The following is a 24,398-nucleotide window of genomic DNA, read 5'->3' on the forward strand; positions in this document are numbered from 1 at the left end:
GCCCAAGCATACAGTAAGATCTTCCTGGATTGGTTAGTTCTTGAATGTTAATATTAGACAACTATATTTAAACCTTCTATCGTACTGCATTATGATGGCTAGAAACAAAATGGCGGGACAGTGAGGTGAAGTGAAATATATATATTTTTTATTCGTTCCTGGGATGTGGGCATCGCTGGCAAGGCCAGCATTTATTGCCCATCCCTAATTGCCCTCGAGAAGGTGGTGGTGAGCCGCCTTCTTGAACCGCTGCAGTCTTTATGATGAAGGTACTCCCACAGTGCTGTTAGGGAGGGAGTTCCAGGATTTTGGCTCAACGACGACGAAGGAACAGCGATATACATCCAAGTCACGATGGTGTGTGACTTGGAGGGGAAGTTCGAGGGGTGGTGTTTGCATGCGCCTGCTCCCCTTGTCCTTCTAGATGGTAGAGGTCGCAGTTTTGGGAGCTGCTGCTGAGGTAGTCTTGGCGAGTTGCTGCAGTGCATCTTGTAGATGATGCACACTGCAGCCACGGTGTGTCGGTGGTGGAGGGAGTGAATGTTGAAGGTAGTGATGGATGGGGTGCCCATCAAATGGCCTGCTTTGTCCTGGATGGTGTCGAGCTTCTTGAGTGTTTCTGGAGCTGCACTCATCCAGGCAAGTGGAGAATATTCCATCACACTCCTGACTTGTGCCTTGTAGATTGTGGAAAGGCTTTGGGAACCGTGCAGTATGCGAGGTTAAAATTAAAGCAGTCGAGTTATGACCAATGTGTCTTGTTATTTATTTTTTTGTGCATGGCCCCTTTAATCGGCTCTATGGCCCATTCAGATTTTCGCGCATGCGCAGTTTCTCCCATGTGAAAGCCGGTGAGAGGCCTGCACGGGACCTTCAGACCTTTGCACGGCCGCACAGCTTAACGGAAGGTTGCTCCGGACCATCTTTCAGCCGCTGGTTTGATATGGAAAATCAAAACTGGGAAATGTTAAAATGGGCTGTCGATTCGCTACCACCAGTTTTACACAATTGTACAAAGTCAACACCTGCCCTTAATTAAAGCGTGGTGGCTATTGTCAAGTACAGTAAACACACCTATTTTCACATAGGGAACGGTAGCATAGTGGTTATGTTACTGTACTAGCAATCCAGAGGCCTGCACTATGTGAAACATGAATTCGAAATCCCCCCCACAGCAGCTGGGAATTTAAACTCAGTTACAAAAAAGGACTTGCATTTATATAGCGCCTTTCACGACCACCGGATGTCTTAAAGCACTTTACAGCCAATGAAGTACTTTTGGAGTGCAGTCACTGTTGCAGTGTGGGAAATGTGGCAGCCAACTTGCACACAGCACGCTCCCACAAACAGCAATGTGATAATGACCAGATAATCTGTTTTGTTTATTGAGGGATAAATTTTGGTCCGGACACTGGGGATAACTCCCCTGTTCTTCTTTAAAATAGTGGTCATGGGATCTGCTGTGGCCACCAGAGCAGATGGAGCCTCGGTTCAATGTCTCATCTGAAAGACGACACCTCCGACAGTGCAGCACTCCCTTAGCACTGCACTGAAGCATCACATGTGTGGATTAGATGTGACCCTTATGGCTAAATGGATCAAGGGGTATGGAGAGAAAGCAGGAATGGGGTACTGAAGTTGCATAATCAGCCATGATCATATTGAATGGTAGTGCAGGCTCAAACGGCCTACTCCTGCACCTATTTTCTATGTTTCTATGAGCCTAGGTTTATGTGCTCAAGTCCCTGGAGTGGGGCCTTAAACCCACAACCTTCTGACTCAGAGGCGGAGTGCTATCCATAGAGCCACAGCTGATTGTCATAAAAACCCAACTGGTGCACTAATGTCCTTTAGGGAAGGAAATCTGCCGTCCTTACCCGGTCTGGCCTATACGTGACTCCAGACCAACAGCAATGTGGTTGACTCTTAACTGCTCTCTGAAATAGTCGAGCCAGCCCCTCAGTCGTACCAAACCACTACAAAGAGGAAGGATTGCAGCGGTTCAAGCAGGCAGCTCACCATCACCTTCTCAAGGGCAGCTAGGGCCGGGCAATAAATGCCGGCCTTGCCAGCGATGCCCACATATGTGAACAAATAAAAAACACACAGCAAGGTCCCACAAACAGTGATGAGCTGAATTTTTGGTTGTGTTGAGGGCGGAATGCTGATCGCCACAAAATGAGTCATTTCAGCCTCATCAATATTTCACAGTCCAGAGATATTAATATCCAAAAATTCCAATGCTTGACAACACTGTTGTCATGAGGAGTTGCTTTAATATCGTTCAATGATCAATACAAATTTACAGCAGTTGAGACAGTACAATGTTATTGCAAAAAAAACACATTGGAGCTTTATTTTTTCAAACAGTAACAACTTGTATTTGTATAGCGTCTTTATCTTGGTAAATATGCTTCAAAGAAGCGTTATAAAACAAAATTGGACACCGAGCCACACAAGGCGAAATTAGGATAGGTGACAAAGAGGTAGGTTTTAAGGAGCGTCTTAAAGGAGGAACGAGAAGTAGAGAGATTTTGGAAGGGAATTCCAGAGCTTCGGGCCCAAGCAGCTGAAGGCACGGCTGCAAATGACGGAACGATCAAAATCGGGAATGCTCAAGTGGGCAGAATTAGAGGAGTGCAGAGATCTCGGAGAGTTTGTGGGGCTGGAGGAGATTACAGAGATAGGGAGTAGAGTTATGGTATTCCATGGCATGGATATATCACTGGGGCTGTGACTTGGTGCAGCCACTCATCGTTCCCTGAACAAGGTTGTGTAAGTGTCATTTAAGTGCATCTTCCAACACAGATCATGGGGGCAGTTTTTAACCTGAGCCGCCCATTGGGCAATAATATTGGTCGGGGCGCCAAGTCCGGCATTCCACCCTATCCCGCAGGTTTCTCATCCTCCGAGCTAAGTTACAGTGATCTCCCCACTGCCCCTCCCTTCAAGCTGCCAATGTAAATGTTGAAACTGGGATATAATGGCTCAAAAGCTTATTTCTTCTTCACGTTTTGCTTTTAAATTAAACAGGAAAATGAATGGCCGCATGATAGCCGAGAAATGACTGTTGGGGATATCAGCGGATGCACAGTTAGGAGGTTTGCACGGTGCGCCGTTTAAAGGGAGGGGTTAACACGGTTTACATTAAAACGAGTTAAGGTCCCTGTTAAAATGGCGGGCAGAGGGAAGGTCATGTGACTACGTTAAGCATTCGGCTACTGTAAATCACCAAGAGTAGTTTCCAGCCGTGTAATTACCACGTGCCCGTTTGCTGTTTTCCACTTTGAAGTAGTTGTCATCACATCGTCATGATTTTAAACCCTCAATTGCACCTTCTGAACTCGGGTCACAGGTCAGCTTCCTGGAGCCGCACTTGCCCTCTGCTCACTTAACTGGGGTCTTAACCATGGCAGGCCTTTTCTGCACGGATCGCCACACGTGCCGGGCCTAAGCACCGTTGGCTGCCCGAGGTCCACCATTTGAGCAGTAGTGCACACACCCGTTTTTCAGTGGGATTTGCGCGACACAAAGTCTCCGTTCCCACTCAGAACTGAGACGAATATCACTTGGTAAACCATGTTTAAAATATATATTTTATATAGAGGACGCGGAAACCCACCATCCTGCTCTGTCGCTGGAGCTACGGTGGGGCGGAAGTCTCAAAATAGCGGTGGGTACCCGCACAGGTTTGGTGCATCATGGCTGCCGGACAAAGGGGGGTGTTGCTGGTAAGTGGAGCAAAATGTGTTGCTGGACAGCTGACAGATTTGTCTGGAAAATGGAGGGCATGTATCCCTTCTTGTATTTATATAGCGCCTTTAATGTAACAAAACGTCCTAAGGCGCTTCACAGAGAGTATTATGCGATAAACATTTGACACCGAGCCGCATAAGTAGAAATTAGCGCAGGTGACCAAAAGCTTGGTCAAAGAGGTGGGTTTTAAGGAGCGTCTTGAAGGAGGAAGGAGAGGTAGAGAGGCAGAGAGGTTTAGGCAGGGAGTTCCGGAGCTTGGGGCCCAGACAACAGAAGGCATGGCCACTAATGGTTGAGCGATTATAATCAGGGATATGATTTCACAGAGGCCATAGATTGAATATTGAGTGTTCCAGACCATTCACCTGGGCTGAGCACTCTGGGACTTCCATATACCGTACACCTTCATCTCGCTGGTGTACGGTGCATTGGGGGCCAAAGAGTACAGGAGCAGGGGTTATCCCAATGGGCGGCACCATCTTGCCAGACACACCTCCATTTAATGTGCCAACCTCACTTCCATTCCCCACATTTCTTTGCCTGCTCCTCTTTGATAACAGATTAGCCTCAATAATCTTCGGTCCCGATGTGAAGAAGGCTTTTAAACTGAGTAACAAACAAAGAAATTGCACCTTTAAAGTTATACAAAAAGTGCACTTTGTGATGATTAATCACAAAATCCTTGATATAGAATGATGTGAAAATTCGAACCTCGATTTTAACTTCCCCTGCCTGGCAAAAAATAGGCGGAAGGGAGGCGGGACCAGTTAGAAGAGAGTGGGACGGAGGTGGGGGGAGGGGTTACTTACCTACTCTTTTCCTTTCCCGATCTGACCGACTGCAATTTTTAAATTTCAGGCGGCAAGGCCACTCGGCGGGGTCCTCTTTAAATATGCAGATTGGATCGGATGGTATCTGCTGTGCCGCCTTTTGCCTGAAGCCTGAGCAGTGATGGTTACCCCCACCAGGCCAGACCTGCCAGGAATGGTTCCCGGGATGAGGGACTTCAGATGGACTGGAGAAGCTGGAGTTGTTCCCCTTGGAGCAGAGAGGGTTGAGAGGAGATTTGATAGAGGAGTTCAGGACAAGGTAGATCGCGAGAAACTGTTCCCATTGGCAGAAGGGTCGCGAACCAGAGGACACAGATTTAAGGCGACATAAGAAAAAAAAACCTTTGTCCGCAGCGAGTGGTTAGGATCTGGAATGCACTGCCTGAAAAGGTGGTGGAGGCAGACTCAATCATGCTTTTCAAAAGTGTCGTGTATGTACATGCTGTTTGCAGCCACCAGATGGCGTCATTGTTGGAGGCCATTGAGCAGCACACACATGGTACTGCTCTGGTATAAAAGGCCAGCCATTTTGAGAGTCAGGCACTTTGGGCCGAAATAAAGCAGAAACAAGGTTAAACCTTGTTTAGTTAAACAGTACTCATTTTGTACCTTTATTGCATACAAAACAAAAAGGGAGTTGGATAAGTACCTGAAGGGAAAAAAAATGCAGGGCTACAGGGAAAGTTCAGGGGAGTGGGACTAGCTGAGAGCCGGCACGGGCTCGACAGGCTGAACGGCCTTCTTCTGTGCTGTAACCATTGTATGATTCTATTAACAGCAGCTAGAACCACAAGAGGCTGGGCCCTTTTTAAGTTTCCTTGTGGGGGAGGAAGCAGGAGTCGGCAAGCACCTCCAGGGAACCTTTGGTTTCCTCGCCCCTCCCTCGACAGACGTTCCTCTCTCGGAGCCCCTCGATTGATCTACCTTGTGGCGGGGCCGGTTTCCCACTGGTCCTTGGCGATGGCCAGCGATTCCCGGGATGAGGGACTTCAGATACGTGGATGGGACTGGAGAAGCTGAGGGTGTTCTCCTTGGAGCAGAGAAGGTTGAGAGGAGGTTTGATAGAAGTGTTCAGGACAGGGTAGACGAGAGAGAAACTGTTCCCATTAGCAGAAGGGTGGAGAACCAGGCAGTCCCTTCTTGCTTATGTAAATCGCAGCATGCGAGCTCGCCGCTCAACCCTGGCCCTCGACACACATACACCGCCCCCCCCCCCCTCCTCCCTCCCCCCATGCAAGGCCTCAAAGATGGTCAATGCTGGAATGCGGTAACATCTCATGTTGTCGTAGACCCACTCTACAATTTGTTGGAGACAGCTTTTCCGAATCATCCTTTATTCGGCAGCTGTTTAAAATTCTTTCAACTTTGCAGATGTTTTCAATCGAAAGCACCCAGCGCGAGTTTGAATCATTCGCATTCTGAGACTCAGCGAAAGCTCCGACCTCTGAATGCGATTCAGCAGTGTGTTCAGCTGGTGAGAGCCGCAGTCTCTTCTTTTCGCCTGCTCCTGCCGCGACACCTCGGCATTACCATCCCCCTCACCCCTTCAGGATTCTGAGGCACAGTCAGCACTGGGACATTTCAACTGAGCTACGGTCTTCCGTGGTTTCGTGTGGCTGGGCCACGTCACGAGATGAAAGTGCCAGTCGTGGCTCAGTGGGTAGCACTCTCGCCTCAGTCGGAAGGTTGTGGGTTCAAGTCCCACTCCCGAGACTTGAGGCTGAAGGCCCACGTGTACTGTCGGAAGTGCCGATAAACCGAGGCTCCGTCTGCCCCTCTCAAGTGGACGTAAAAGATCCGATGGCACCATTTTGAAGAGCAGGTGAGTTCTCCCCGGTGTTCTGGCCAATATTTATCCCTCACTCAACATCACAGAACCCCCCCCCCCTGCCCAGAATATCCGGTGATTATCACACTGCTGTCTGTGGGAGCTTGCTGTGCGCAAATTGGATGCCACATTTCCAAATTACAACAGTGGCTACACTTCAAAAGTACTTCATTGGCTGTAAAGTGCTTTGGGCCATCTTAAGGTTATGAAAAGGGCTATAGAAATACAAGTTTGACTTGTTCTTTTAGCTGGAATAACAGTACAGGATTGCCATGCCCACCATGGTGGAACGTTCCCTCGAGAGACACAAGCATAGAAATTATACGGTGCCGGGGCCTGTTCCATAGTTACTACACTTTTTCCTCCACTTTCAGACTTTGTAACAAAACTGCGATATTAAAGAATTAAACCCTCCTGTGAAGCACCGCGAGATGTTTGATTACATTAAAGGTGCTAGCAAAGTGCAAATTGTTGTTGTTGCAAGCAAAACCGGAGTAATACACATAAGGCAGGGTGCAGGTTCAGGGTTGCAAAGGTGCAGGGTTCAGACTTTATACAGAGCTGATAAGGATTGCTAGGGTCATTGTTGAGGCAGGACACTAGCAGTTGTAATGGGAAGAAGACTTGTATTTTTATAGCACCTTTCATGACCACCGGGCATCTCAAAGCACTTTACAGCCAATGAAATATTTGTGAAGTGCAGTCATTGTTGTAATGAAGGAAACGCGGCAGCCAATTTGCACACAGCAAGCTCCCACAAACAGCAATGTGATAATGACCAGATGATCTGTTTTTTGTCATATTGATTGATGGATAAATATTGGCCAGGACACCGGGGATAACTCCCCTGCTCTTCTTCGAAACAGTGCCATGGGATATTTTAAATCCACCTGAGAGAGCAGACGGGGCCTCGGTTTAATGTCTCATCCAAAAGGCAGCACATCCGACAGTGCAGCACTCCCTCAGCGCTGCACTGCAGTGTCAGCCTAGATTTATGTGCTCAAGTCCCTGGAGTGGGACCTGAACCCACAAATTTCTGACTCAAGAGGCAAGTGTGCTGCCCACTGAGCCACAGCTGACACAAATAGTAAAATAGTAGAGTTGACATTCCAGAAGGATATGATCAAATGGGTCGCAGAACTTTCTTCATCTGAAGCTACCTCATGATCATGTGATTCGGCTAGGAAGGCAGTGGATACACTGTGTCTAACTGTCAGGCAAGGAAGGGGAAAATATTCCCAAATATTCCTGCTCCAATAGTCCCTGCTGGAAATCAGGCATGTGAGGACATTGCACCCGGACGGGACTGCGCTTGTTTATGACGTCCTTAGATGCACGATGTAGGCTCAATTGGGTGAGTCATTGGAGGCCTCCAGCATCATGGGATGATACCACTAGTACACGGGTTAGCGGATGTACAGAACAGGCTGCTCAGGGAGAGAGCGATAAGACAGGTTGTGTCAATAGATGGGTACAGTGGTTGTGAGATTAACCCTGTAATGTAGATAAACCCTATATTACGGTAATGTTGGGACAATGAGGTCAGTAAATGTGGTAACCTGGGTTAGTTCTGGATAAAATGACCATGGAAGGGAGTCAAGGGTTATGGGGAGCGGGCGGAGAAGTGGAGTTGAGGCCAGGATCGGATCAGATCAGCCATGATATTACTGAATGGCGGAGCAGGCTCGAGGGGCCGTATGACCTACTCCTGCTCCTGTCTCTTTATGTTGAAAAGTACTAGATTGTTGTAAACACGCCATTGGTTCACTAGTGCCTTTCAGGGAAGGGAGCCTGGTCTGGCCTACGTGACTCCAGTCCCACACAACATGCTGTTGACTCTTGATGCCCGCACGGTTACTAGGTATGAGCGATAAATACTTGCCAGTGTCACACACATGGGGTAAAATTATATTTTGCTTGCTATGTTATTTTCATTTCCGTGCAGGTTTCATGAGCAGTTACAGGTCTTTTGTTGCCCCTGTTAGCGATGGTGGCGGTAAGCACTACCTGGCGGCCGGCCCAGCTTCCAGCGGCCCTGCCGGGACATTTGGTGCAGGTTTGGAGGGTGTGCAGAGCATTACCGCCCAGAAGTGGTGAGCCGGTATGCACGTCCCTGGTTGCGACACTGGCTCGATATTTGGATCGCGCCCGACCCGTAGCGCCCCCTGGCGGGACCGCCTGTGAAAGCTGACATGCCAAGCTGTAGCGGCCGCAGTGAGGTAAGTGATGTCCACCTGAGGTAAGTGTGATCGTTTTTGTTTATTTTTTGCGGTTTATGTTGTGGTGGCAAGAGTTATTTATTGGGAACGTTTTTGGTGGCTTTTTCCCCAGATTTTTCCCTCCCCCTAGGTCACTCTGAGGCCGGATGTTTAGCTCGGGATTTTCACATGCTCAGCCGGTCTAGCGCCCTAAAAGAGGCGTGCAACGTTACCCTTAGCGCTCCGCCCCACACCCGAGGCCCAGCGGATGAATATTGCGGCAACACAAACCACTTGCAGGCGCAAAATTTACCGCTCCCTCCGGGTTAACGCCGCAATAGAGGCGCGACCGAATTTTACGCCACAAAGTATCTAAAAGTCACGTGTCTCCATCGGTGGAATTTTAACCCCTCCCCCCGCCGGAAAAGCAGGAGCCCAGGGTGGCAACGGTTCAAGCCTTCTTTGTGGGCCTCGTTGGAGCACTCCTGGTGTTTTCCTAAGTTCAAATTACATCAGGGTCTTAATGACATCATAGCGAGTGCCCGATTTCCATTTATTCACAAGCTTCTGCCTGGGTTACCGCCCGAGAAAATAGCGCCGTTAAAATGGCCCGTGGGGCAGGAAACATCGGTAAGTGCACCTCGATGGATTTTAACCCCAGTTCCACCTCGTTTCTGCTCGGGACTTGGGAGTTGAAATTCCCCCCCATTCCTCATAAGTGTGAGAACCTAGTTGATAGTCGGCTGCGACCATAGAATCATACAGCCCAGAAAGAGGTCACTCGGCCCACCGAGCCTCTGCTCGCGATGCAAAAAAAAACTGGGCAAGAGCATATTTAATAATAGACACAGAAAACAGAAGCAATAAAGAAAAGGAAAAAACTATGAACGATTGTTACAGAATTGGAGCCGATACATTAAAGGGATCATTTTGTATGCATATGGGGGAACCATATGTACTGCGTGCACCATGCTTTAAACTGCCTAAAGTACACACACACACACACACACACACGCCAAAACAAAACATGACGTTTTACTGATGGATCCCTGGGAAATTTGAGCCACAATCAGGATAGGTGGTTGGCGGAGGCATTTGTTTGCGAGGCTCAGGGAGGTCCCCTACTACATCTTATGAATAAAACCTTGGCAACTGGGAAAGCATTGAGAGTTGAAGCTCCTTAATGTTAAGTTGAAACTGTAATTAGTCTAACAAAACCCACAATTATTTCACACTGCAGGGTTCCTTTTGATTATAAAACGTAATTAAATTAAATAATTTATAAACAGAAAAGGTTCAAATGTTTTATGCAGGCTGTGACAGAAAGGGGGCCGGGAATGAGCCTGTACAATGTGTGACCGTTTGGCCTTCGTGCCTGGGCACAGAGGGTTTTTTTTTTTTCACTCTACACTCTCTTCCATCATGTTCGGGGGGTGGTTGTGGGGGGGTGGGAGGCAGGAGAATTGGAGAATTGCACCGTCGGTGAGACTGGTGCGACGTGGACACTCGGCCAAGGTGCTTTACTTCAGTTCCGGCTGAATCAGTGATGCTTCGTAGTTCTCAAAGTGGATTCCCTTTGACTTAGTTATCTTCATTACTGCTCCATTCAGCTCCTCCTCCTGAAGTATTTTCATCAGCCCCTGAACGATCAACGCCGGCCTGCAAGTGGCGATAACGACAACAAAAGTTATATAATCGGTTTGCGACACAAATATTTTCACGTGCTCCTCTAGAAGTATCCACTTGTGTGCAGGAGACCGAGGGGGGGGCGGGGGGGGGGGGGGGGTGGGATCTGATCGAGGTGTTTAACAATGTTAAAAGGATTCGATAGGGGAGGCACGCAGAAGCTATTTTCTCTGGTGGGGAGGCATTGCTGGATCTGGTTTTGGGGAATGAGATAGGTCAAGTGCAGTAAGTGTCAGCAGGTGAACATTTAGGGAAATTGTATCATCGTATCATAAGATTTAGATTAGCTATGGAAAAGGACAGGGAGCAATCTAGAGTAAAAATACATCATTGGAGGAAGGCAAAGTTCTGTGGGATGAGAACGGATCTGGCCTGGGTCAAATTGGAATCAAAGACTGGCAGGCCAAACTGTAGTGGAACAATGGGCTGCCTTTAAAGAGGAAATAGTTGGGGTACAGTTGAGATACATTCCCACAAGGGGAAAGGTAGGGCAACTAAAGTCAGAGCTCCCTGGAAGACGAAAGAGATAGAGAGTAAGGTGAAGCACGTGTGACAGATGTCAGGTCGAGAACATATCTGAGAATCAGGCTGAATATGGAAAGTTCAGAGAAGTAAAAAAGAAAATAAGAGGGGCAAAGAGAGAGTAAGAGAATAGAATGGCAGCCAACATAAAAGTTAATCCAAAAGTCTTCTTCAGGCATATAAATAGTAAGTGAGTAATAAGGGGAGGGGTCTGGCTGATTAGAGACCACAAAGGAGAGCTACGTATGGAGGCACAGGCTGGGCTGAGGTATTAAATGTACTTTGCATCTGTTTTCAGCAAGGAAGAAGATGCTGCCATTGACATAGTAAAGGAGGTAGAGGAGTTACTGGATGGGATAAGACTTGATAAAGACTAGGTACTAGAAAGACTGGCTGTGTTAAAGTAGATAATCAGGGACAAAATTAACAGTCACTTGGACAAGTGTGGATTTATTAAGGAACACCATCATGCATTGTTTAATGGCAAATCGTGTTTAATCAACTTGATTGATTTTTTTTGATGAGCTAATAGAGAGGATGGATGAGGGCGATGCGGTTGATGTGGTGTACATGGATTTTCTAAAGGCGTTTGACAAAGTGCCACATAATAGGCTCACCAGCAAAGTTGAAGCCCATGGAATAAAAGGTGTTGTGTATCTGTAAAGCATGCACTCCCATGTTCTGCCACCAGGGAGCGCATCCCCTGAAGTCCCAAGGGGTCCCAGCATCCCTTGGGAGCACGGTATATAAGCCGGCCCCTAAGGCCTGTTCATCACTCTGGAGTATCTTATTAAAGACTGAGGTCACTGTTACTTTAACTCCCTGTGTGCAGTCTCATCTGTGTTAGGAACACAATAACTGGCGACGAGACTATGAATCTAACACAAAGATGCAGCAAACTGTGGGCATCCTGGAGAAGTTCTCGGAGGGTGAAGACTGGGAAGCCTATGTCGAACGACTAGACCAGTACTTTGTAGCCAACGAGCTGGACGGAGAAGGAAGCGCTGCAAAAAGGAGAGCGGTCCTCCTCACAGTCTGCGGGGTACCGACCTACAGCCTCATGAAGAATCTTCTGGCTCCGGTGAAACCCACAGATAAGTCGTATGAAGAGTACACTGGTTCGGGGGCATCTTAACCCGAGCGAGAGTGTGCTGATGGCGAGGTATCGGTTCTACACGTGCCAGCGATCTGAAGGTCAGGAAGTGGCGAGCTACGTCGCCGAGCTAAGGCGACTTGCAGGGCAATGTGAGTTTGATGGTTACCTTGAGCAAATGCTCAGAGAATTTTTTGTACTTGGCATTGGCCACGAGACCATCCTACAAAAAATTTTGACTGTAGAGACACCGACCCTCAGTAAGGCCATTGCGATAGCACAGGCGTTTATGTCCACCATTGATAACACCAAACAAATCTCTCAGCACACAAGTGCTAGCAATGTTCATAAATTAACTGGAACTGTGTTTGCGAGCAGAAATGTACAGGGCAGAAACCACGAGTCTCCAACCGCCAGCAGGCCTCAGGTGACCCAGATGACTCAGAGTCCGCAACAAAGGATGAATGCAAGGCAATTCACACCTTATTGGTGTTGTGGAGGCTTCCATTCAGCCTATTCATGCCACTTCAAAAGGGTATGTTTGCAAGAGCTGTGGAACAATGGGACACCTCCAACGAGCTTGCAGAAGAGCTGGAGGCTTTGCAAAACCTGCTAACCACCATGTGGCAGAGGAAGATCGGTCCATGGTGGATCAAAGCAATTTTGAGCCTCAGAGAGAGGAGGCAGATGCTGAAGTACACGGGGTGCACACATTTTCGACGAAATATCCACCTATAATGCTAAATGTAAAATTGAATGGGATGACATCCGAGCTCTTTCACATGTCCTTGAGGCTTCATGTACCCAGGTTCTTAACAAATTTCCTTCCCTTTTTGAGCCCGGTATTGGAAATTTTTCTGGCGTGAAGGTGCAGATCCACTTGGTCGCAGAGGCACGACCCATTCACCACAAGGCGCAAGCGGTACCTCACATGATGAGGGAGAGAGTGGAAATCGAGCTGGACAAGCTGCAACGCGAGGGCATCATCTCCCCAGTGGAATTCAGCGAGTGGGCCAGCCCGATTGTTCCAGTACTCAAAAATGATGGCACGGTCAGGATTTGCGGCGATTATAAAGTAACTCTTAATCGTTTCTCGCTACAGGACCAATACCCGCTACCTAAGGCAGACGACTTATTTGCGACGCTGGCAGGAGGCACGTCTTTCACCAAGCTCGACCTGACTTCGGCCTACATGACACAGGAGCTGGAGAAGTCTTCGAAGGGCCTCACCTGCATCAACACGCACAAGGGACTGTTCATCTACAACAGATGCCCATTTGGAATTCGGTCGGCTGCAGCGATCTTCCAGAGAAACATGGAGAGCCTACTCAAGTCGGTACCACACACGGTGGCTTTTCAAGACGACATATTGGTCACGGGTCGGGGCACCATCGAGCACCGACAAAACCTGGAGGAGGTCCTCCAGCGACTGGATCGCGTAGAGCTGCGGCTGAAGAGGTTGAAATGCGTCTTCATGGCAACAGAAGTGGCGTTTTTGGGGAGAAAGATCGCGGCGGACAGCATTCGGCCCACAGACACCAAGACAGAGGCTATCAGGAACGAGCCCAGGCCACAGAAAGTCATGGAGCTGCGGTCATTCCTGGGCTCCTCAACTATTTTGGTAACTTCCTACTGGGGTTAAGCACCCTCTTAGAGCCCCTACATGTGTTCTTGTGCAAAGGTGAGAACTGGGTGTGGGAAAAAAAACGAAGTAATTGCTTTTGCCAAACATTTTGTGCTTGTATTGTATAACCTCTGTAAAAGACTTGTGCTAGCATGTGATGTGTCGTCGTACGGAGTCGGGTGTGTATTACAACAAGCTAACGTTGTGGGGAAGTTGCAAACTGTCACCTATGCCTCCAGGAGCTTGTCTAATGCCGAGAGCGCCTACAGCATGATTGAGAAAAAGGCATTAGCGTGTGTGTTCAGGGTAAAGTAAATGCATCAATCCCTGTTTGGCCTCAAATTTGAGCTGGAAACCGATCATAAGCCCCTCATATCCCTGTTCGCTGAAAACAAGGGGATAAATACTACTGCCTCAGCCCGCATACAAAGGTGGGCACTCGCACTATCAGAGTATAACTATATCATCCGCCACAGGCCAGGCAGCGAGAACTGTGTGGATGCTCTCAGTCGGCTACCATTGCCCACCACGGGAGTGGAAATGGCGCAGCCTGCAAACTTGTGGATGGAGGTGCAGCCCGCAGACTTGTTGATGGTCATGGAAGCGTTTGAAAATGATAAATCACCTGTCACGGCCCACTAGATTAGGACTTGGACCAGCCAAGATCCTCTGCTGTCCCTAGTAAAAAACTGTGTACTGCATGGGGCTGCATGAACAGATTGCAAAGTGCTGCAGCACAGCGGGACCTGGGGGTACTTGTGCATGAAACACAAAAGGTTAGTATGCAGGTACAGCAAGTGATCAGGAAGGCCAATGGAATTTTGGCTTTCATTGTAAAGGGGATGGAGTATAAAAACAGAGAAGTCCTGCTACAGTTGTACAGGGTATTGGTAAGGCCACACCTGGAATACTACGTGCAGTTTTGGTTTCTGTATTTACAAAAGGATATACTTACTTTGGAGGCAGTTCAGAGAAGGTTCACTTGGTTGATTCTGGGGATAAGGGGGTTGAATTATGAGGAAAGGTTGAGTAGGTTGGGCCTCTACTCACTGGAGTTCAGAAGAATGAATGAGAGGTGATCTTATCGAAATGTATAAGATTATGAGGGGGCTTGACAAGGTGGATGCAGAGAGAATGTTTCCACTGATAGGGGAGACTAGAACTAGAGGGCATAATCTTAGAATAAGGAGCTGCCCATTTAAAACTGAGGAGAAATTTCTTCTCTCAGAGGGTTGTAAATCTGTGGAATTCGCTCCCTCAGAGAACTGTGGAAGCTGGAACATTGAATAAATTTAAGACAGAAATAGGCAGTTTCTTAAACGATAAGGGGATAAGGGGTTATGGAAAACAGGCAGGAAAGTGGACCTGAGTCCATGATCAGATCAGCCATGATCGTATTAAATGGCGGAGCAGGCTCGAGGGGCCGTCTGGCCTACTCCTGCCCCTATTTCTTATGTTTATGTTCTTATAAACCTCAGGGTATATGTGCACAAATCGTTGAAGTTGCAGAGCAGGTTGAGAAAGCGGTTAAAAAAGCTTATGGGATCCTTGGCTTCATGAATAGAGGTATAGAGTACAAAAGTGTGGAAATTATGATGAATCTGTATAAAACACTGGTTCGGCCTCAACTGCAGTACTGTATCCAATTCTGGGCACCGCACTTTAGGAAGGATGTGAAGGCCTTAGAGAGGGTGCAGAAAAGATTTACAAGAATGGTTTCAGGGATGAGGGACTTCAGTTCAGTGGATAGACTGGAGAAGCTGGGGTTGTTCTCCTTAGAGCAGAGAAGGTTGAGGAGATTTGATAGAGGTGTTCAAAATCATGAGGGGCCTAGACAGAGTCGACAGAGAGAAACTGTTCCCACTGGCAGAAAGGTCGCGAACCAGAGGACACAGATTTAAGGTGATTGGCAAAAGAACCAAAGGTGACATAAGAATGAAACCTTTTTACGCAGCGAGTGGCTAGGATCTGGAATGCACTGCCTGAAAGGGTGGTGGAGCCAGACTCAATCATGGCTTTTAAAAAAGAGTTTGATAAGTACCAAAAGAAAAAGATTTGCAGGGCTATGGGGAAAGGGCGGGGGAGTGGGAGTAGCTGAGATGCTCTTGCAGAGAGCCAGCATGGGCTCGATGGACCGAGTGGTCTTCTTTCGTGCTGTAAACATTCTATGATTCCAAGTCTCCGGGATCATTATTCCAGGCCTCTGGAATTACTCGTCCAGTAACATAACCACTATGATACCGTATCCTAAAAAGGGAAATCAGGCTGTACTTTTTACCCACACAAAGGGTAGTAGAAATCTGGAACTCTCTCCTCAAAAGTCTGGATGTCAATTAGAACTTTCCAGACTGAAATTGACAGATTTTTGGTACTTAAAGATATCAAGGGATAGGGACCAAAGGCCGGTAAATGGAGTTGTACAGATCAGCGACGATCTAATTGAATGGCGGAGCAGACCCGAGGGGCTGGATGGCCTACTCCTGTTTCTAATGTTCCTATCAGCTAATAGCCTTGAAATTCCAGGGGGCTTTCCAGCTCCACTGCCAGAGAAACGGCAAGAAAGGTTTGAAAACGACTGTTCCTCTGGGGCTCGTTATGGCAAGAGTCTGGGAGAAGCCCTGTAGAGTATCAGAGACAACATACTTAGCGTTCAAAATTACATTCTGAGGGACAAACTGGTAAAGGCAAGTTCAAGACTGATGTTAGGCAGCACTTTATAAAAAAAGCTATCACTCTCAGGATGTGGGCGTTGCTGGCAAGGCTCATCCCTTGTTGTCCCGAGAAGGTGGGCTGCCTTCTTTGTAGCAGTTTTATACAACTGAGTATCTCGGCCACCTCAGAGAGTAATTAAGAGTCAACCATGCAGTTGTGGGACTGGAATCACATGTAGGCCAGACCAGGTAAGGAGGGAAGGTTTTCTTTCCTAAAGTAGAGAACCAGTTGGGTTTTCTACACCAGCAAAGATATGCCGATCCAGGCCAGCTTGAACAATCCACCACCAACCCGTCTCAAATCTAGGTGGCCATTTTGGACAGTCGCCAAAGCCCTTCAGCGATCTCCCTTCAGCCTTGATGACCGATGGCGAAATGCTTGGAAGAACTGCGACATACAGAATGGATTCCTTATAGAGGATCCCACAGAACAGCCTGAGCGATCAAACCTTCCTCGCAAACAGTGGACAATCATCAACTGCCTCAGAACCGGTCACGGTAGATGCTGCCACCTTCCCCATGGGTGTAAGATTAAAGCACATCATTGAGCATTGCCCTCAGGAAATTCGCAGGCAGCCTACAAGAACTCCACACTGTCACAGTGGAAGCTTTGGCCTATATATCTGACTTAGATATTGACATTTGATTTGTTTTTGCTACTACCATATGAAATAAGAAGGAGGACAATCTGACAGCTTCATGGTCAGATTTACTCTTTATTTCCAGATTTAAAAAAACTGAACTTAAATTCTCAAACTGCCATGATGTTACTTGCCATTATGAATTCAGGCCTCTAGATTATTAGTCCAGTAACATAACCACTACACTACCTTACCTACTTCATCATAGAAATGGCAATTAATAGGAAGAGTCGGCTTCCATAGAAGAACAGAAGGAGCAGGAGCAGGCCATTCGGCCCTTCGAGCCATTCCATCACTACACCAAACTGCCTTTCAATGACTCTACCTTACCTGGAAGGCCATTCCAACTATTAATTGCTGTTTGAGTGAAGAAATGGGTCATGTAGTGTAGTGGTTATGTTACTGAGAGACGGGCTCAATGGGCTGAATGGCCTTGCTCACCTGTCCTTTTGGATTCTTCATGGAATTTCTAAAATTATAGTGACTGTATTCCTGGCCAATGTGATCATCATCATCATCATCGGCAGTCCCTCGGAATCAAGGAAGACTTGCTTCCACTCTCAGGTGGCTGTACAGTGCAATATGGGAATTACGGTCTCTGTCACAGGTGGGACAGACAGCGGTTAAAGGAAAGGGTGGGTGGGGAATCTGCTTTGCTGCACACTCCTTCCGCTGTCTGCGCTTGATTTCTGCATGCTCTCGGCGACGAGACCCGAGGTGCTCAGCGCCCGCCCGGATGCTCTTCCTCCACTTAGGGCGGTCTTTGGCCAGGGACGCCCAGGTGCCAGTGGGGATTTTGCACTTTATCAAGGAGGCTTTGAGGGTGTCCTCTGCCCAGCTGGGGATTGCTTGCCCATGTAGGAGTTCCGAGTAGAGCACTTGCTTTGGGAGTCTTGTATCGAGCATATGAACAATGTGGTCCGCCCAACGGAGCTGGTTGACTGTGGTCAGTGCTTTGATGCTGGGGATGTTGGCCTGATCAAGAACACTGACGTTGGTGCGTCTGTCCTCCCAGGGGACTTGTAGGATATTGCGGCCATCGTGAACCTACATGCTAAGCAACGTTCCCTTTAAGCTGCGCAGCCGGGGACCGTTTTCTCCAATGTTAAATTACGTGCATGTGTGAAACTGTGAATGGGCTGTGCGGTCCCTCAAAGGGGCCTGGCACCCAAAATAAATTAGGAGGAACATGGTGACTGAGGGCCCCATTGAGAGTACTACGTTCAGTTTTGTAACCATATTGTGCAGTTGAAATTCATCTTGGGTGTTAGTGGTAGGGAATCAGTTTTATACTTTGATCGATTGTCTCGTCCATTGATTTCAAAACAAAGTTGGTTGGCCAGCTTGTGAAAAAGACAAGTTAACATTTCAGGGCAGAGACCTTTGAACCATCATCTGATGAAGGGTCTCTGAAGCATGAATGTATTTTTATTTAGCAGATGCCAAGGAGTATGTTGAAGATTTCCAAACATGGTTTCTTTTATCTATATATATATATATATATATAATATATATATATTTTTTTATATATATTAAAGTGGTGTCGACAAGACTAATACCTCAAAAGTACATCTTGAAAGTGGGACTGGAGGATACAAGTCTGACATTAGTTAAGTTTAGAAGTGATTTCAGGAAAACAAACTTCAAGAAATAATTTAAAAAGCAGTAGAATGTTTGGCTTTCCTCTCAAAGGGGCTGGAATACCCAGGAGTGGAAGCTATGTTACAGTTATATTAAAGCTCTGTTAAGACCTCATTTAGAGTCCAGTTCTGGGCAGCACACCTCAGGAAGCATATGCAGGTTGAACCTCCCTTATCCAGAACTCCCTCATCCAGAACCATTCCTGGCCACTGGGAGGCGCATGCGCAGAACTCCGACATGAACAAATTGAAGTCCTTCCTCGCTGCCGACTCTCGCAGTCGCTGGCCTGACCCCGCGATCCATCGCCCACCCACCCCCATCTTTCTGCCGCACTCCCGGCCCCAAGCCAGCCTGCCCCGATATCCCCTTGTTCAGTACCTGTACCATCCAATATAACATTACCACCCCTCGTCCGGAAAACTCCCTTATCCAGAACAGGCCAGGTCCTGAGGGTTCTGGATAAGGGAGGCTCAACCTGTGTTTGCCTTGGAGGGGGTGCAGTGCAGATTCACTCGAATAATACCGGGACTAAAAGGGTTAAATTGCGAGGGCTGGTTGCATAGACTAGACTTGTATTCCGTATAAAAGATTAAGGGGTGATCTAATGGAGTGGGAGTGGCTGAGCTACAGTTGTAGGCATTTACATCGGGCCATATCAGACTCTGGGTTTACCCAGTATTAATTCACTACAAATCCTACATACATTTTTGGTTTACTCTTGTTGACCACAAGACCAATTTGTTGCTTTGAGTGAGTTCAATACGGTTGCCTCCAGCTGCAGCCTATTATTATTCCACAGCGTGAACCTGATGCGAACCCTTTTCGTCAAACCTGAATCATCACAGAGGCCCAGCCAAAGTCAATGCTACAGAACAAAGTAGTATGGTGTCAAAGCTTTCTGCTGTGACTTCATGTCTGGCTGCAATCGTTGGCTAGTTTAGTGCTCATCGAGGCGAGGAATTTTGTTATGGGCACGGACTATTCCAATGCTCTTCTGGCTGGCCTCCCACCTTCGCCCCTCAGTAAACTTCAACTCATCCAGACCTCTGCCACCCATACCTTAACTCTGAGCAAGTCGTGTTCACCCATCACCCTAATGCTTGCTGACCTACATCGGCTCCTGGTCCAGCAATGCCTCGAATTTAAAATTCTCATCCTATTGTTCAAATCCCTCCATGGGCTCGCACCTACCCATCTCTGCACCTCCTCCAGCCCCACAACCCTCCGATTCTGACCTGTTGTGCATCCCTGATTTCCTTCGCCTCACCATCGGCGGCCGTGCCCTTCAGCTATGTATGCCTTAACCTGCTCCGCCCCTCTCTCCTCCCTTACAATGCTCCTTAAAACCTCTCTCTTTGACCCAGCTTTTGGCTGCTTGTCCTAATATCTCCTTATGTGAATCGATGTCAAATCTGGTCTGATAACGCTCTCGTGAGACGTTTTACTATGTTAAAGGTGCTATATAAAAGCACGTTGTTGCATGCGCTATTTTCCATCTTATTTTCCCAACCAGCATCAGCAGTGAAGACTCATTGATCAAACTCAGAAAGATGAGAGTGGACAGTTTCAGAATCTATTAAAGGACCTCTTGGGAATGATGTGGAGCCGAGTGAAGAACATTGACTCTCAATGGCAAACAAAACATGGCGGAATGTAAAATGGGTGGGCGATTCACTGATGTCGGTTTAGCACTTCTACATAAGAATTAGGAGCAGGAATAAGTCATTCGGCCCTCGAGCCTGCTCCGCCTTTCAATGAGATCATGGCTCCACTTTCCTGCACTGTCCCCATATCCCTTGATTCCTTTAATATTCAAAAATCTATCGATCTCTGTCTTGAAATTACTCAACGACTGAGCCTCCACAGCCCACTGGGGTAGAGAATCCCAAAGATTCACCACCCTCTGAGTGAAGACATTTCTCCTCATCTCAGTCCTAAATAGCCGACCCCTTATTCTGAGATTGTGACCCCTGGTTCTAGACTCCCCAGCCAGAGACAACATCCTCCCTGCATCGACCTTGTCAAGCCCTGTAAAAATTTTGCCCCAAACAAATTTATACCCTTATTTCCTCTGGTAGGGAATTAGAAACAGGGGGCAGTTTTAACCGAACCCGCCCATTGGGAAACTGACGGGACCGGGTGCATCACTGACTATATACCGCGCCCAATTTTACACCTCATTGAAGTTCAACCCGACCCCATGAGTTTCCCTAAAGTTAGTTTAAAATGGCCCCAATAGGAACAGAAATAGGCCATTCAGCCCCTCGAGCATCATTGCTGATCTATATCTCAACTTCCTTAACCCTTCTTTTTTCTCCCACCTCCCATATCCCTCGATACCTGTACCCAACAAAAATCCATCACTCTCAGTCTTGAAAATTTCAATTGCCCCCGAACATCCACAGCTTTTTTTGGGGTGGGGGGCAGGGGGGGGGAACAGTTTTCCAGATTTTCACTACCCTTTGGGTAGTGGAATTGGCTGGCGAACAGAAAGCAGAGAGTCGGGATAAATGGGGCCTTTTTGGGTTGGAAATCGGTGGTTAGTGGCGTGCCACAGAGATCGGTGCTGCGACCACAACGGTTTACAATATACATAGATGAACTGGAAGAGGGGACAGAGTGTAGTGTAACAGAATTTGCAGATGACACTAAGATTAGTGGGAAAGCGGGTTGTGTAGAGGACACAGAGAGGCTGCAAAGAGATTTAGATAGGTTAAGCGAATGGGCTAAGGTTTGGCAGATGGAATACAATGTCAGAAAGTGTGAGGTCATCCACCTTGGGAAAAAAAACAGTAAAAGGGAATATTATTTGAATGGGGAGAAATTACAACATGCTGCGGTGCAGAGGGACCTGGGGGTCCTTGTGCATGAATCCCAAAAAGTTAGTTTGCAGGTGCAGCAGGTAATCAGGAAGGCGAATGGAATGTTGGCCTTCATTGCGAGAGGGATGGAGTACAAAAGCAGGGAGGTCCTGCTGCAACTGTATAGGGTATTGGTAAGGCCGCACCTGGATTACTGCGTGCAGTTTTGGTCACCTTACTTAAGGAAGGATATACTAGCTTTGGAGGGGGTACAAAGACGATTCACTAGACTGATTCCGGAGATGAGGGGGTTACCTTATGATGATAGATTGAGTAGACTGGGTCTTTATTCGTTGGAGTTCAGAAGGATGAGGGGTGATCTTATAGAAACATTTAAAATCATGAAAGGGATAGACAAGATAGAGGCAGAGAGGTTGTTTCCACTGATCAGGGAGACTAGAACTAGGGGGCACAGCCTCAAAATACGGGGGAACCAATTTAATACCGAGTTGAGAAGGAATTTCTTCTCCCAGAGGATTGTGAATCTGTGGAATTCTCTGCCCAAGGAAGCAGTTGAGGCTAGCTCATTGAATGTATTCAAGTCACAGATAGATAGAGGGAATTAAGGGTTACGGGGAGCGGGCGGGTAAGTGGAGCTGAGTCCATGGCCAGATCAGCCATGATCTTATTGAATGGCGGAGCAGGCTCGAGGGGCTAGATGGCCTACTCCTGTTCCTAATTCTTATGTTCTTATGTTCTAAAAAGTTTGGCTTGGTTGTTGGGTGAAGTGCATCTTGACAATCATGGCCTCCACAAGGCTGGGGAAAGGGGGAAGTGGTGTTATATATCAAAGCGACTCAGTGCCTATCAAGACATTCTTATTTTCTTACCTTACTTTTTGCATCTCTCAAAATGTACTTACTCTAACACTCCGTAGTGCTGCATCAACTTTGCGACGGAATCCTTGAATATGTAATATTTTCCCATCATCTCCTCACAATTCACAGAGTTCAGAAGTGGAGTGTCTACAAAGGCCGGACAAATCGTGTTGATCCGAACTCCATAGCCCGAGAGCTTTGATGTCAACTGAAAGGCAAGCCACTGGAGAGTTAGCATCCACTGCACAATGTGGACCCAGTGAACACATCTTACACATTGGGGGAAGGAGTGTACTGGGGACTGGGGGGCGGGGGGCGCCTCATGAAGCTCCCTGCGAGACCTCCCTATCAGGTGTAGCTTCAGAATTTTTACACCCTACCAGGAGGCTGAGAAGTCATTTGTTTGGGGATTTTTCGGTGGGTTTGTTGACAAGGCCGCCATTGACTGCCCCTTCCTTAGTTGCCCCTTGAGGAGGTGATGGTGGGCCTTCTTCTTGAAGCTCTGTAGTCTATGTGGTGAAGGTACACCCAGAATGCTGTTAGGCACAGAGTACCAGGATTTTGGGGACCTACTGGATACCAAGATCCATCAGCAGCCAAGCCTGAAGCTGTGCTTATATTTCCTGCCAGTACTAGGCCCTACCATGGATGCCCCAGGGTCATAGTAATCATCATAGTAATCATAAGAACATAAGAAATAAGAGCAGGAGTAGGCCATTTGGCCCCTCGAGACTGCTCCACCATTCAATAAAATCATGGCTGATCTAATCTTGGCCTCAACTCCACTTCCCGGCTCGCTCCCTATAACCCTCGACTCTCATCATTCAAAAATCTGTCTATCTCTACCTTAAGTGTATTCAATGACCCAGCTTCCACAGCTCTTTGGGGCAGAGAATTCCAAAGATTCACGACCCTCAGAGAAGAAATTCCTCCTCATCTCCGTTTTAAATGGGCGACCCCTTATTCTGAAACTGTGTCCCCTAGTTCTAGATTCCCCCACGAGGGGAAACATCCTCTCTGCATCTACCCTGTCAATCCCCCTCAGAAACTTATATGTTTCAATAAGATCACCTCTCATTCTTCTAAACTCCAATGAGTATAGGCACAACCTGGTCAACCTTTCTTCCTAAGACAACCCCTTCATCATAGCCAGAGTTCCTCAGGGCAGCACCTTTTTGGGTCCACCATTTCCAACTGCTTCATCAATAACCTTCCCTGGTCAAGAGTGAGGCTGTTTGCTGGCGATTCTCCAATGGCAATAGCCCAGGGCAGGAAATCCTGGTACTCCTAGTCCCGGACAGCATACATTGGGCGAGGGGCAGAGGGCAGGAAAATCTGTCCTTGTATTTCCAATTTTGAAAACAATAAGAGCGAATACATTTGGAGGGGGAGCCGAGTGGCACGGTGGGTGAGCCACTGGCCTTCTCCTTCAGGGAACCGTGTTCAAATCCAACCCAGATAAATGGGAAGAAAGTTTTCTCTGTCGAGGGTTTTTGACAGTCTCAAACCAGATCTTTAAGGGGCAGGGGTTCCACCTCAACAGGCAACACACACTGTTTGCTCGAGACAAGCTAATATGAAGAATGGAAAAACGTCAGATCACGCATCGCCAGTCTGAGGGTAGGGCTAAGCCTTGTTGATGCGGCAATGTGAAGAAACTTTTTGTCTGCAGCTAGCAACTGAGTGGAATGTTCCTCTCCCGGCAACAACATCTCGAGCACAAAGTTGCGCACAATACAAAACTCAAAGAAATTTAAACCGCTGATTCCACCCGACCACGGCTAATGGTTGGTATGAACAGCAAAGGGACGCAGCAATAATGATGGCAGTGGGAGAAAATAATGACTCAGATGTACTTACCGCTATCGCCCTGGTGAATCCAACCACACCATGTTTTGTGGCTGTGTACACTGGTCCATGTGGTGCTGGGAATATACCTGAATGAGTACACAGAAAAAACACTAGCATGGATTAAACAACAACTTGCATTTATATAGCGTCTTTAATGTGGTGAAACGTCCCAAGGTGCTTCACAGGAGCGTTATCAACACACAATTTGACCCCAAGCCACATTTGGACAGGTGACCAAAAGCTTGCTAAAAGAGTTAAGTTTGAAGGGGCACCTTAAAGGACAAGAGAGGAGTGGAGAGGCAAAGAGGTTTAGAGAGGGAATTCCAGAGCTCGGGATC

At 47.5% G+C, this 24,398-nt stretch overlaps 1 protein-coding gene across 1 annotated transcript in view; it reads right to left on the reverse strand.

The window, feature by feature from the left end:
• Positions 1-9,429: 9,429 nt before the first annotated feature.
• The window catches only part of LOC139262953 (15-hydroxyprostaglandin dehydrogenase [NAD(+)]-like), a 96,794-nt gene continuing 81,825 nt past the window's right edge, over positions 9,430-24,398 (reverse strand). Inside the window, exons 5-7 of the mRNA XM_070878318.1 lie at positions 24,070-24,146; positions 22,254-22,417; positions 9,430-10,271 (exon numbers count right to left, since the gene is read on the reverse strand). Of these exons, the coding sequence (XP_070734419.1) occupies positions 10,133-10,271; positions 22,254-22,417; positions 24,070-24,146 (380 nt within the window). The 3' untranslated portion in view covers positions 9,430-10,132. The remainder of the gene's footprint in view (positions 10,272-22,253; positions 22,418-24,069; positions 24,147-24,398) is intronic.

The sequence above is a fragment of the Pristiophorus japonicus genome, chromosome 1, assembly GCF_044704955.1.
Source record: "Pristiophorus japonicus isolate sPriJap1 chromosome 1, sPriJap1.hap1, whole genome shotgun sequence".
NCBI lineage: Eukaryota > Metazoa > Chordata > Chondrichthyes > Pristiophoridae > Pristiophorus > Pristiophorus japonicus.